General features: G+C 39.2%; 2 protein-coding genes across 3 annotated transcripts in view; one reads left to right on the forward strand and one right to left on the reverse strand.

Annotated features, from left to right (window-relative positions):
- LOC139151440 (rhomboid-related protein 3-like) overlaps window positions 1-5484 on the reverse strand; it is a 47895-nt gene extending 42411 nt beyond the window's left edge. For both annotated transcript variants that reach the window (XM_070724247.1, XM_070724249.1), the window contains exons 1-2: window positions 5327-5484; window positions 3369-3576 (exon numbers count right to left, since the gene is read on the reverse strand). In XM_070724247.1, coding sequence (XP_070580348.1) covers window positions 3369-3509 — 141 coding nt within the window. In that variant the 5' untranslated portion in view covers window positions 3510-3576; window positions 5327-5484. The remainder of the gene's footprint in view (window positions 1-3368; window positions 3577-5326) is intronic.
- A 618-nt stretch (window positions 5485-6102) lies between these two features.
- On the forward strand, window positions 6103-12561 carry LOC139151441 (histone H1-delta-like). The gene has a single exon (XM_070724250.1). The coding sequence runs from the start codon at window positions 11576-11578 to the stop codon at window positions 12146-12148; it is 573 nt and encodes a 190-aa protein (XP_070580351.1). The 5' UTR covers window positions 6103-11575; the 3' UTR covers window positions 12149-12561.
- Window positions 12562-12820: the final 259 nt, after the last annotated feature.

Genomic DNA, 12820 nt, shown 5'->3' on the forward strand with positions numbered 1-12820 from the left:
TTTGAGCCAAATAGGTTTCAATGACTTTTAAATGACTGTTTCAAGTTTTTTTGCTTGAAGATTTCAAGTGGGATAAAAAAATATCAACTTCTACAACTGAATAAAGACAGCTTTTGCTCAAAAGGTTTCAGATTTTATCGTTGGAAGAAAAACAACAAAAATACAGTGTTTAAGCACATTAGGTAATTCTGTAGCTCGCGTACAATTACATCCAAAGCTGACAAATACAATGAAGCTTGTTATCCAGATCTTGTTTTTCTTTGCCTTTGTCTAATTCATGGTAAATGAGCCGAGGTGGACAAGGGGTGACCACATGTGCAGACAGGTCAGAGCCATAATTAACTATTAAACACAACATACATGAATGGTAGGGTTTGTGTCTGCAGACACAAACCAAGCCCATTCATGTATGTTGTGCTGTTGAGTTTACCGATGATGCACAGATCTAGCTGCCATGCAGGATGTGTGTTTCTGCAGAGGATGCAGGTTAGACTGTCGACAGCTGTCTGTGCCATTTTGACCTTTTACTTTCCCTTCGTATAGCAGAGTCACATTTTTGATCAGAGGTCGTGCCTTTCTGGCACTCCCCTCATGCCTTCAGCATTCAGCCACGTATGGGTAAAAAGCACTGAATTCATACCTACAGTATTCTATGGCACTTGCCCATGACACTGGCTATGGCAGTGGTTTAGACGATGAAGGCACAATGGACTGTGGACAGTCTATAGATGCAGGTCTGACCGAGCATCTGGCATAGCATTAGGATGTACGCCATTGGCTGTACTGTACCGAGCCCAAGCTTATCATGCACCAATACAAACAGACTCACAAGATTTAATAATCTATAGGTTTCATCACTGAAAGTTACTCTTTCAAATCTATGAAACTGAAGCAGTGACTGCATGGGGGAAAAGTCATCACAGGAAATGTTGGTTTCTTGTAATAAAGAGATTTTTGACCATCATGAACCTGTTCACAATGCACATTATGTGGCCTGTTTGTTGGCTGTTTATGATTTCTCGCTGGTACAATCTACCCTAAAACTTTAGATAATAATGATCAGTTCACTTCTCTCAACTCTCAATAAACAGATTAAAGAATATTATGACCTATCCTGGTATTCAAATAACATAATATGAATCACCATACATGTACTATTAATCAAGCAAATAATTCATTAACAATATACTGCTTGTGATTGATATGGTATAGTTACCCTCCAATTCTTTGATTTGCTGAGGTCACAGCTGGGAAGATAGTGACTGTGTTCATTTTGTTAAGAGAAAGTGGCTGCACTGTGTCCACAAGAACTGGTCCACACACAATTAGTGTATCTGTACATTCAGTACTTGTTGTTGCAAAGCAGTTAATTCACATATTAACTTGAATTGTTGACTACCATGGGGAACTTGAACTAATTGTCCCTTGACAGAATTAACCCTTAGCCTTCCAGGTCTATCACTTCCCCATGATTTACCAAGGAAATGAAAAGCAGTATTGAGCAAAACATTAAAAATATTCTCACCTACTTGGTATTGGTATGGATTTAGTCAGTAAAAAATCATGTTTTATGTAGTATTTTATCTATATGTTTTCAGAGGCCATGAAATGTTAAAGTCTTTGTTAAAATGCAGCATATGGGACATGTTATGCCTCACTGGTTTAAACCAACCGAAGGTGAAGTATGAACTTGGCAGAGTAAGGGTTCAAAAATCCCTTTCCAGGTTGGTTTCAATCATTCAAAAGTTGGAGAACTACTGTATTGTTAAGGGATTTGCAATCTGTATCTAACACCTGTCCAGTTTTGAAATATTGCCAGCAACTGTGCACATGCATTGATTTGTGTGACTTTGGTGCAGAGTTCAGAAGATTTTGTAAAGTAAAATTGGAAAGGAAAATCAGAAGGAAATTACAAACTATCTTGAAATTTTCTGTTTGATTTACTCCTCCAAGTAAGTAACTTGGATGAAACTTTAGATATTATGACACAAATCCATTATGCTTATAAACACAGGCAAATACGACATACCAAAGTGTTTTTGAAAAGGACAACATGGCCGGCCTTGAATAATTTATGGGTCTAATTATACATACAAGCATTCGTTGAAATTGAAAAAAAATATTTTGGCAACAGAGTTCAGCAGTCAGTAGATGTGTCTGAAAAGCTAGTTGATTATTTTCTCTCAAACTGGACTGATTTCGACCAACATGGCATTGCTGTGGATGGATTTGTTTTAACATAGAAATGTATTGTTCAGAGTGCAATGACCAGAACCATTTTTTCTATAGCCGGCAGGTGTCTTTAAAGAATTGAAAACATTATTTGCACTGTCGTTTTCACTGTCTCAAATTACTGACAACACCTTCAGTTCTGATTTCATTCATTTCTTGTTGGTATATTTTCAAGGCACTTTTGGAAACCAAATGTTGAATCTTTTATAGCTAGACTGTTGTTCTTGCAGTCTGCTAGTCGTTGTGCTCACAGAAATATTAACACTTGTATCAATGTACGTACATTTTGAAGTTCACATACTCCCTGTAGAACAGTACTTGTGAAAATTTCATCTATGAAGCATTCACACCACTGTAGAACAGCCACAGTATGTGGAAGACAATCATGTACACACAGCTTAGATCTATGTGTTCCTTATATAATACTAATTTCTAATGTAAGACTGGTATTACATGGACCTGTGTGCACGGCTGGTAATGTTACCCCTAAAAGCTTGAACTATAGTCATGCACTTTAAAACAAGTGTACATTGGCATTACAATGTCAACAAAGCAAACCTATGGGCCTATTTTCCTGCACACATTTTTGGATCAGATCACAGCTTGCTTATCAAGTAAATCTGCAATACAGCATTTAAATCTCAGTAAGCTCATATGGGAAGACCAAACCTAAGGAATTGTAATGATGGAGATCAAGATATACTACCATAAACTTTATTCTAAAATCTAACCCTCTCAGGTCATTTAATTCAAAGCGAGCTTAAAATATCAAGGTAACCAGATCAGATTACTGTTTTGGTACATATGTATGTGACATATAATATAATCACTCTGAGGGCAAGTTGGTGAATATCAGTTATTCCGCTTACCTTAAATTTTGCAAGAAAATTCGACCTGAAATCATGTTGAATTTGTTTTTAAGGGATCTTGAATTTATCAGTCAGTTTGAATACATTATATCATATATATTATTGCTTGACTGGTTTTCACAAACTTGACCTGAGAGATGACTAGGACCTGGCCTCAGAAGGACTAAATATCCAACAACACATTTGAAATTTATGATGGCTGCAGAGTTGGATTCGATAAGAAACAAAAAAAATCTCTGACTGAAATTACTAACTAGGTATACTCACATCTTCCAAACTCTGAGGCAGATCTAACAATGGCAAGCCGTCGCTGCCACCCATCCCTGCATTCTTTCCATTTTCATGAGTTTCGCCATCACTCTCCACATCGTATCCGCTACTGTCAATGACAGTGTGCATAGAGATCATCTTGACAAGATTCCCTCTTAGAATACTCAACAAGTGAAACTTGCTCTGTTCCTTGAAAAGCTCTTGCCTGATAAAAAAGGTTAAAGTCAATTCAAAATATTTATGATAACAATGCCAGTAAACATACTTTATGGACATAATTACGAGAAGTTAACAAAAGTTATAGCTGTTGTTACCCTGAAGGGAATATTATTTTTTCTTTGAAAACATCAGTAATGGCACTGATCGCTATTTCAGGATTGTTACTAATATAGCTGAACGTGTACGACATCAGACACTACTGCTTGAAATTCGGACAAATTTTATTGTTGCATGCGTGGCTGTTGTTGCAGCTTGTAGTCTGACCCATAAATTAGTGTGATTTTTAGTATCCATTGTAACTGAAAATGCAGACAAATATTGTTTTGCATATTAATGAAAGAAAAATGATGTCATTTGCAATTATTGCTATTCAGAGACTTTATCAACTGAACTTACAAATGTTTTGAATCTATCTCTCTTATCCTGCTAAGCTTATTGCTTCCCTATCTGCCAAGTCAGTAAATAAATGTATTGTGAGCTATTGAGCGAAAACCTACAAGTATTTTCACCTACAGGTGTATTAGTGAAAAATTTGTTTAAAATATCTATGCTTGAAAGGGCCTTAAGCTGTTGAGGTCACTGTTAAAAGTCAGTGTGTTAATTGTTTCATCAGTTTTGATCAACTTGATCTAATGGTAACATGTGAACTTGACAGGATAAAAGCTAAAGGCAAAAAAATATGCGAACATTCCTACGATATTTTTCCTGTTCTAAATTTACTGCTTTTAACCGAACTTGACAATTTCACCTAACAAATTCATTGTATTATTAAAATAAAATAACTAATATTGTGGTTTAACCTTGGTAAGGAAGAAAAGTAAAAGTGATGCCTTTATCTAACCTTGGACTGGCAAACTATTGGTTTGGAAGTGCTAAACGTAATCTGAGCTGGTCAGACATATGCTTTCAAACTTTTCAATACATTAATTACAAAAAGCGTAATGAGTTGGATGCTGTTTCTTCAACACAAAGAGTTGTTTTTAAGGTGCTGATTGAATTTTGTCAATACGGAAAAGGTAGGGACAATGAATAAGGTCATTCATGGGCGATTCACTTAACCACGAATGAAAGACTGGCATCAGGCTGCAAGGTCAAAAGCATTTGGATTTTTTTTCACCCTGCGTGAAAATTTTACATTCACATTTCAGCACTGTCCATAAAAACAACTGGGTCACATTAAAACAACTGAATGGAAAAAAGTACACTAAATTTACCCAGTGTTACAGTTTTAAGAAGATTTTCTTGTACATTCATTAATAAGTCAGTTAAGTTTTGTGTTCACAGTCAATATATTGAAAAGCAGTAATGCTATACAGCATTTTGTAATATTTCATTTTTGACTGGTATGATTTTTTTTTCTAAATTTTAAATATAAGTTAAGACAAAAAACACCACAAAAATTATACGAAATCCTGAAGCATATTGGTGGGAAATTATTTCCGATCAGTACAACTGTCATTTGTCATTTTTGACGACAATGCCTGTGTGTGCACGCTTTCGTCAACATCATGCGGATCCTCGCAGCTGCCCAGCTGTCGATGTCCGATTGAAATACGTCGAAATATGACGAAATAAATTTTGAAAAGTTCACTTTCAAATAACGTATAAAAAGCAGAAAAAAATAAAATCGGTTCCTATAATTTGAACTTTTGTAGTATGGTAGAATTTCCATGAGCGGATGAACACAACGCCATCCGCTCAGCGCCCTCACCACGGAGCGCACACACGGTACTCACTGTGTAACTTTGCTTTGCGCGCCAAGTTGTTTGTACTTCACGATCTTCTCATCACTGTCGTCAGTTCAGTCAGTCACACTACCCAGACGGCGTACAACTTGGGATGTTTTCAAGGCAAATCCCTGCCCTCGCGTCTGGTGAAACCCCTGCCTCTCGTTACACTCAGCGGTGTAGTTCTCTGACATGAGCTACCAATAAGTTTTTTTTTTACTTTCTTTGACTACAACCTCTCAAGACAGCGTAGATTATCAAAGAAGCATAACTTACCACAGTTAGAGATATTGGCCGCATCACCAAACATAACAGAAAAGTATACTATAATTTCATTAAGAGCAAACATAAATAACTATCATATTTCATAGACAATAAAACAATTGCATATTGTCGACATGAAATCTATTTTAAAAGTTTGGCTTTCTTTCAAATAAGTTAAAGGTACCCAAACTGACATTGCGCAGTCACAAGTCTCTTGTCCTCTTTTACATAAATGACGTAGCAGGCTTCCCCCAACCGGATGTTTTGATTCTGCAACCGCAGTCAAACGGCGCATGTTGCTACAAAATGTCCGCTCTTGCGCACAGGCGTACGGAATGTTTCCTAGATCGTCGTCGGATGGGAAGTGACGGACACTGCATGCACCGTGAGGCCGAAGGCCGAACCTCGGTACTGTATAACATTACAGTACCGAGGTTCGGCCTTCGGCCTCACGGTGCATGCAGTGTCCGTCACTTCCCATCCGACGACGATCTAGGAAACATTCCGTACGCCTGTGCTCTTGCGAAGATCTCCCATGGTCGTGAACTTGTTCGTATGGTCTGAAACACATGGCGTTGTCCTCTGATTTCGCTATCGTTTTGAATATGTTATAATGTACAGCTTCTCCTTCCGGAAGGACTTCTAATCTAAGGCAAGTTGTTGCGAGGAGACTCCAGTGGATGGCCGTGTTTCGCTGAGTTTACGGTCTGCATTCACGTGCAGTGACATGCGATACATGCCTAACGAAGAACACTTGTCCGCGATAATGGTAATTTCACGACATTTCTCCACGTTCTCCCTATGAAAGCTTAAATATTTGTTACGAGTGCAATCCACTTTAACACGTTTGTCATCGGATCGTGCGGTGAAGGAGCCCATTCGGTATGCATGTAGGATAACCCCGGGAGGATAACACCCCTCACTCGATCAAGTTTTTCAGTTCGTTGCAGTAATATCAGACGGACCTTCTAATCAGCAACATGACAGTGCTAAATGTCAGCCGACGATTGTTTGTCGAACGGGTAAAAGGCGTCACGGTGACTATTAAAGGGTACGAGTGATGGAGGGGCCGATGTTTGGAGACCCAATTTTTGACGTGTTCAGAAGCTGAATCAATCTATGCTATGGTATCTTCCAGTAATTCCGTAGGCCTAGACAATTGTCATAGACAATATCTACCATGAAACTCTTGCAAAGTTGCTGCGCAATCTTCGATTCCGTTTCTGTGGGTTTCTTCTTCTGCTTTCTTTTTATGAACTTTTCGCCCAATTTCCTCCGTTGAGTGGCATTTGATATAGCAGCCAACTTTTCCAACAACTCCCGAACTCGGTTTCATATGTTCAAGCAAAAAGTTGAATACAGACAGTCGTAACTTGCAGGTAAATCAATTTTTTGTTTCTAGAAATTATTTCTGAGCTTGGTTGCTGGCGTATTGCTTAATCATAAAGGTTTCTATAGACATCAGGTCATACTGACTTTAATACCAAACAGAACACCACAATGAAAGTATCGTATGTTACTTTTGTAGGCCAGTAATGATGCTAGACAACCGCAAGAAAGATCATCTCAACCATGTGTACTACATCAGAATAAGCCTTACATGGTCACATTTTCCACTTTATTAGTAAATAAGGACAATTGGATTCACAACGGCGACAGATTGCAACATACACCATCTTGAACAGCATTCTGGCATGGTACTATGTGATATTGTCAACGCTGAGAAGATTTCTTCATATTTGAACTTGCCTATACTTTTGAAAGTTTTAATTCTGGCTAGGTCAGAGTGTATCGTATCCTCATAGGCCTTGTTCATTTCATTTGGCAAGTGACTTGGCGATGCCCCGGGTAAGGATGCTTGAAGGATAGTTATCTGCTTAATCAAGCTAGGATAATCATTTTATAAGATACGGTAAGATGTCAACAGATCAGTTATTTGCAAGTTTTGCAGACTCTCTATCTTTAATATTGAAGTCTGCTCTACGATGTACAACAAAGCCAATGGCTTGTCCCCCCAAAATTTCTTGTTTAGATCTGCTTTCAAAATATGCACTTTTGTGAGCACACGATTTATAGTCTGCATCCCTCAACTTATTTTTTTCTAAAACCAGTGAGATACTTTTGCCATTCGAGGTCCAAGTAACTTTTAGACATCATTTGAACTGAACGATCCGTTCAACAAAACTTTACTTATTTGCAGTGATTTCTGTGGCATACTGCTAACGATATTGGAGCAAATTTATAAAGGAATTGCTAAATGTGTACCACGTTGTATTATGCCATCTCGACGTTGAGTACTTCTCTTCTGAATCAAAGCATATCTCCTATGCAGATTGTGAGATATTCCGATTCTACTATGGTAGTTCTCCCAAGCAATAAATAAATAAATAAATGATTGATCGATGAAAAAGGAAGTTTCTGCATCACAACATGTACTCATATCGAAATCGATTGGAATCCCATGTCAATTATGATATGTATTCCTCTTTCCTGGTGATATTTTGGTGAGTCGCCGTCACGACACCATATGTTGATCTAACACCTCACTTAATCGTTTTACGATAGCCAACTTCACGTTTGATATGGTTGTCCCAACTCTCATATCATCAGTGGCCGTAAAATGATGGCATAGGTGGGCGTTCATTAAACATTTTTGCCTATGGGGAAATGTTTGATGTGCCCCGCCCCTACCGTGAAAAGGTCAGACTGCAAGGAATGCAGTGGTGTGTGGCAGACAGCTCTCTGTCTGTTTGTCTGTCTCATGTATACACATACAATGGAACACACACACATGCACACAAACTCACTCACTCTCATGTAGACACATAAGCTTACAATTGAACTCATGTATACACATGCAATTCAACATCTCTCTCTCTCTCTCTCTCTCTCTCTCTCTCTCTCTCTCTCTCTCTCTCTCTCTCTCTCATGTAAGCTTATACACATACAATCGAACACCAGTTTTTGTTATATGATGATTACATTTGGAACGCGTCAGCTAGACGTTGTTTTTTGAAACATCGATTTTATCCATGAAATGATAAGTTTTTAAAACTCTTTGTTTCCTTAAGGACGATGCCAAGATTTGGGATGGAAGTTCGTCTGCCACATAGTTTCACTTAAGAAGTATATATGAACGTCGCGAAAAACAAACCAGGATATTGTGCGACTGTTGCGTGCAGTATGACCCACGAATATAATATCCACTCCAGTTCGGGTTAGTCCGTGTTGTCAGCATCATTCTTTCATCTCCAGTCATGTAACAGCCAAGTACTCGCACAAACTTTCACTTGGTTTGTCTAACTCTTATCGAGAGATCAACACCAAATTGTGTAATCTTACTTTGATGCTACTAAAGTATCTTGACAATGACAATCAGACCAGCACTTGCAATGAAAGTTCACCAAAAGCGCCGAACAAAGACCGTATACTGTTGTAACAAAAGCAATGTAGTAAACCTAACTGCTTGCAAATGGAAGAATAAATTCTCATTTGATGTGCTGCGGAACTGGAAACGACATGCTTTGATTTTAAGTAAAAGTGTATAATTTTCACCACAAGCGAACTTTACTGCCTCGCGTGATTGCAATTTGTTCAGACATTTCAAGTTCTCTAGACAGCGTCGCATAGTCCAGTCGTGTAGACCCTACTTGAACGCCGTCTGTATTTGGTGACGCGCGCGTCCGCGTCCCCGTCCACGAACTCAAAGATGTTATACCACCAGGACATTCTTCACCTTGCGGTTAAGTTCAAGTAATTAGCATGTAACCGCACTGTAAATAAATTTTAGAGTGTTAATGGGGTTTACGTTATAACACGGAGTCCCGGTGCGGAAGCGACCTATCATTCGAGGCTACATTCCGGTCAGCCAACACTATCCACAAACAAACCCCTTACAATTCGGTCAATAGCTTCATTAAAATATAGCGCCCTTTCCCCTGCGTGCGTTTCTGCGCCGTTGTTTATTAGGAAAACCCGCGAAAATCAATCCCAGTCTTCAAAATGGACGGAGGACTGTCCAAATAACATGCTTTGGTTTTTCAAATGCGCTATATTTATTGTGACAAGAAGTCCTCTGGTTACACGTTTGCACATTTTGGACGACCATCAAAATGGCAGTGTGATTAGCGGTTGTTACGTACACTGGCGTCGCGTCTGTTCAGCGAATACATGTAGGTGGAATTTTCCGCAAACGCCGTCGTAAATAAAATATTAAGCTCATAGCTTGGGTCTTTCAATATTATCAGTATTTAAAAAGTCTCCACTAATATACATATTGTGTGACTGGAAAAAATAAAGAATTGTTTTAAATCTTGAATATGTTCCCGAACGAGAAATATGATCTGACCGAGTTGATTGTGGTTGAGCTGACATGGCTGCTAGTGTCATGGTGTATTGTGCTAAGCTAGGCGACCAATTTTTTCCTGGAAACCACCACTATTTTTCACTTATTCTTCATACACGAGTCACAGTAGCATACAAGGTGCAAACATTTACTCAAGTTGAAGGTCAATTTGGGAAAATGTTGCGGGGCTTTTACGCAAAAAGGCGAAGTTCGGTCGCCAGTGCCGTACGACGCAATCACAAAAGCTTTTGCTCAGTGACGCTACACCAGGCAACGCCTTGTCAGTTCACGGACAGAAATGTCTTGAAAATTTAGGATATAAGTCATACAAAATCTTTCTTTCTGACTTAAGTTATAAACAACGATGAAATAAAGCGATATCCATGGTTTTATCAAGGTTAAAGTACGTTTCTTTGCGCCAAAAGTCACAAAAAGTAAGTGAGAGGAGAGTTGTTAGGGTCAAAGGTATAGAAATTTTTCTCTTCAATATGGCGAGCTGCTGGCTTGGGGCTTCGCGGCCAGTCCCAATAAATTGAGGTTTACTCCGCTTCTATCAACCTAAAGTTGTCGAGTTGCAGGATTTGAGTAAATTCTGACATGTGTATCACATCTGGGATGTATTTTGTCGAATTCAGTGCTCACAAGTTCCAAAAAGAGAACAAAAATACTTTACGAGCCAACAGGAAGAGAAGGGTTTGATGACGACGACGCAAACAAACAGTGTGAATGCAAACCGATTCTGTGCATAAAATAACGTTTTTGAGACTTTTAGTGAGTTCTGTGACCTGCAAATTGTACATGATATGTAAACGTTGATTCCTTATAGAGTAGAATATTTTTGCCTGAAATAAAGTTGATATGTAGCCCCCAAACGATTTTTGGCAAATGCTTACGCCGAGGTCCCTTGGAAAAAATTGACGTAGCTTGTCCATGAATCTCATTATTGACAAGCAAATTTTTGCAGTTTAAAATCGTAGAAAAAACCGATCTGGCATATCTTACAACCATTTTCAAGTGTAGAAAATGCACATTTCGTTCAGTCTATGTTGTTTTGATGAAAAATCGGCCCTTAAAAAGAATTTTGTGTTTTTGGCGGAATACTGAGGAGATGCAAGATGGCGGGCCGAGGAAAGATGTGCTTGTTATCCTATTTTGATCATGTTGCCAAAATAATGCGGAAACACAATAAAATGGGCACCCACTCCAAGTGTAAAGAGGATATATCAGACCTTTTGGCAGATATAATATTTTACATACCGCAAGCCCCATTAAAGAAATACCACGTCTTGAATTAGAGGGACGTGTTTCTCTGTAACGACATATTCGAAAAAAAATTAACCGATCTCTGCGAAGAAGCAACGCCAAGCGTTGAGCTTTGTGTCAGAAGAAAGCCAACTTTCTCATCTCCAGAATGGCGCAAAAATTCCCTGGTGAAAACAGGCTTGTTACGGAATATTCTTGTGTAAATGTAGTAACAAGCACATCGCTTCACTGTAGCGGCCATTTTCGTGTCAACTGTATGAGTTTGTTTTGGTGCTCTCTCCGACGTTCGCAATGAGTCTATTTATTAGTGCAGCGTACTCAGCGTCACTTCAATCTGATTCATTCGTCTCCAACCAATCGTCGAAAGGTGTATCGAAACTTTCATTATGGCAGATGCCGCAGCTCCAGCTCCAGCCGCTCCCGCCAAGCAGGCTAAGGCTAAGAAGCCAAGAAAGCCAAAGGCACCAGCTGCTCATCCCAAATACAGCGAGATGATCGTCAAGGCCATCGAAGCACTGAAAGAGCGTGGTGGTTCTTCACGTCAGGCCATTCTGAAATACGTCGTCGCTAACTACAAAGTCGGCGATCCCAAAGTTGCCAATGTCCATCTCAAGCTGGCACTCAAACGTATGGAAACCAGTGGCCAACTGAAACACACCAAGGGCAAGGGTGCATCAGGCAGCTTCCGCATCGGCGAGAGGAAGAAGGTTGCCAAGAAGCCCAAGAAGCCCAAAGCAAAGAAACCAGCAAAGAAGGCCACCAAGGCTAAGAAGCCCAAGGCAAAGAAACCCAAGGCAAAGAAACCAGCCGACAAGAAGAAGAAGGCCAAGAAACCCAAGAAGGCAGCAGCAGCTAAACCAAAGAAGAAGGCAGCCAAGCCAAAGGCGGCAAAACCGAAGAAGGCGGCGGCGAAGAAACCTGTAAAGCAAAAGAAGGCCAAGAAGGCCGCAAAGAAGTAAATAGAACTATATAGAGACATGTTTTAAGTACCAGATGGATATATAAATACTATATGCATTTTGTATATATTTTGTAGCGGTAAAGTACACTCGGACCTTAGCATCTTGAATTGGAAACTTGTTTCAGTTCATGTGTAGTTAACCGTCGTCTTCAACGGAAGGACACTTACTTAGTGACACTAGAAAATCGACGGAAGACGAAAATTGGAAAAAGAATTGTATATACTGTTATTTGTTCATTTTGCGCAGTTATTTTCGTTTCATTGATATTTTAACTGGAAAATGAACAATGCATTTTTCACATACGTTCAAGTAATTTATTTCATTTTTATCGTCCTTTTGTAAAGTGGATATTTCACTTAGACCATTTTCACTGTTGATTTTGTAATAAAAAACAACAGATTTTATATGAATATCTTTGCCTTCGTGGTAATTTTCTGAGTGTGCAAGTACGTTGTAACATTGTTCTGTGTTGTGTGCAATCGATTTTCTTAACCATGCCGGATTTTCCCTCTTTGCCCCGAATCTGCCCCTCCCTCTAAAAAAACCCTTGTGCATCTTGCAGTTTTGGGGGGAAAGTCCGTTACTAAGTTCGAAAGAGCGCGGGCAAGTGCGCCCCCGCTAAGTTAGCTGACCTTACAGTGGCGTGAAACGGTCCACTGAATATGCAAA

Source organism: Ptychodera flava, chromosome 15 (genome assembly GCF_041260155.1).
Source record: "Ptychodera flava strain L36383 chromosome 15, AS_Pfla_20210202, whole genome shotgun sequence".
Classification (NCBI taxonomy): Eukaryota; Metazoa; Hemichordata; class Enteropneusta; family Ptychoderidae; genus Ptychodera; species Ptychodera flava.

Coding starts and splice junctions, on each gene's coding strand:
- LOC139151441 (XM_070724250.1), top strand. CDS start 11,576: ATGGCAGATGCCGCAGCTCCAGCTCCAGCCGCTCCCGCCAAGCAGGCT.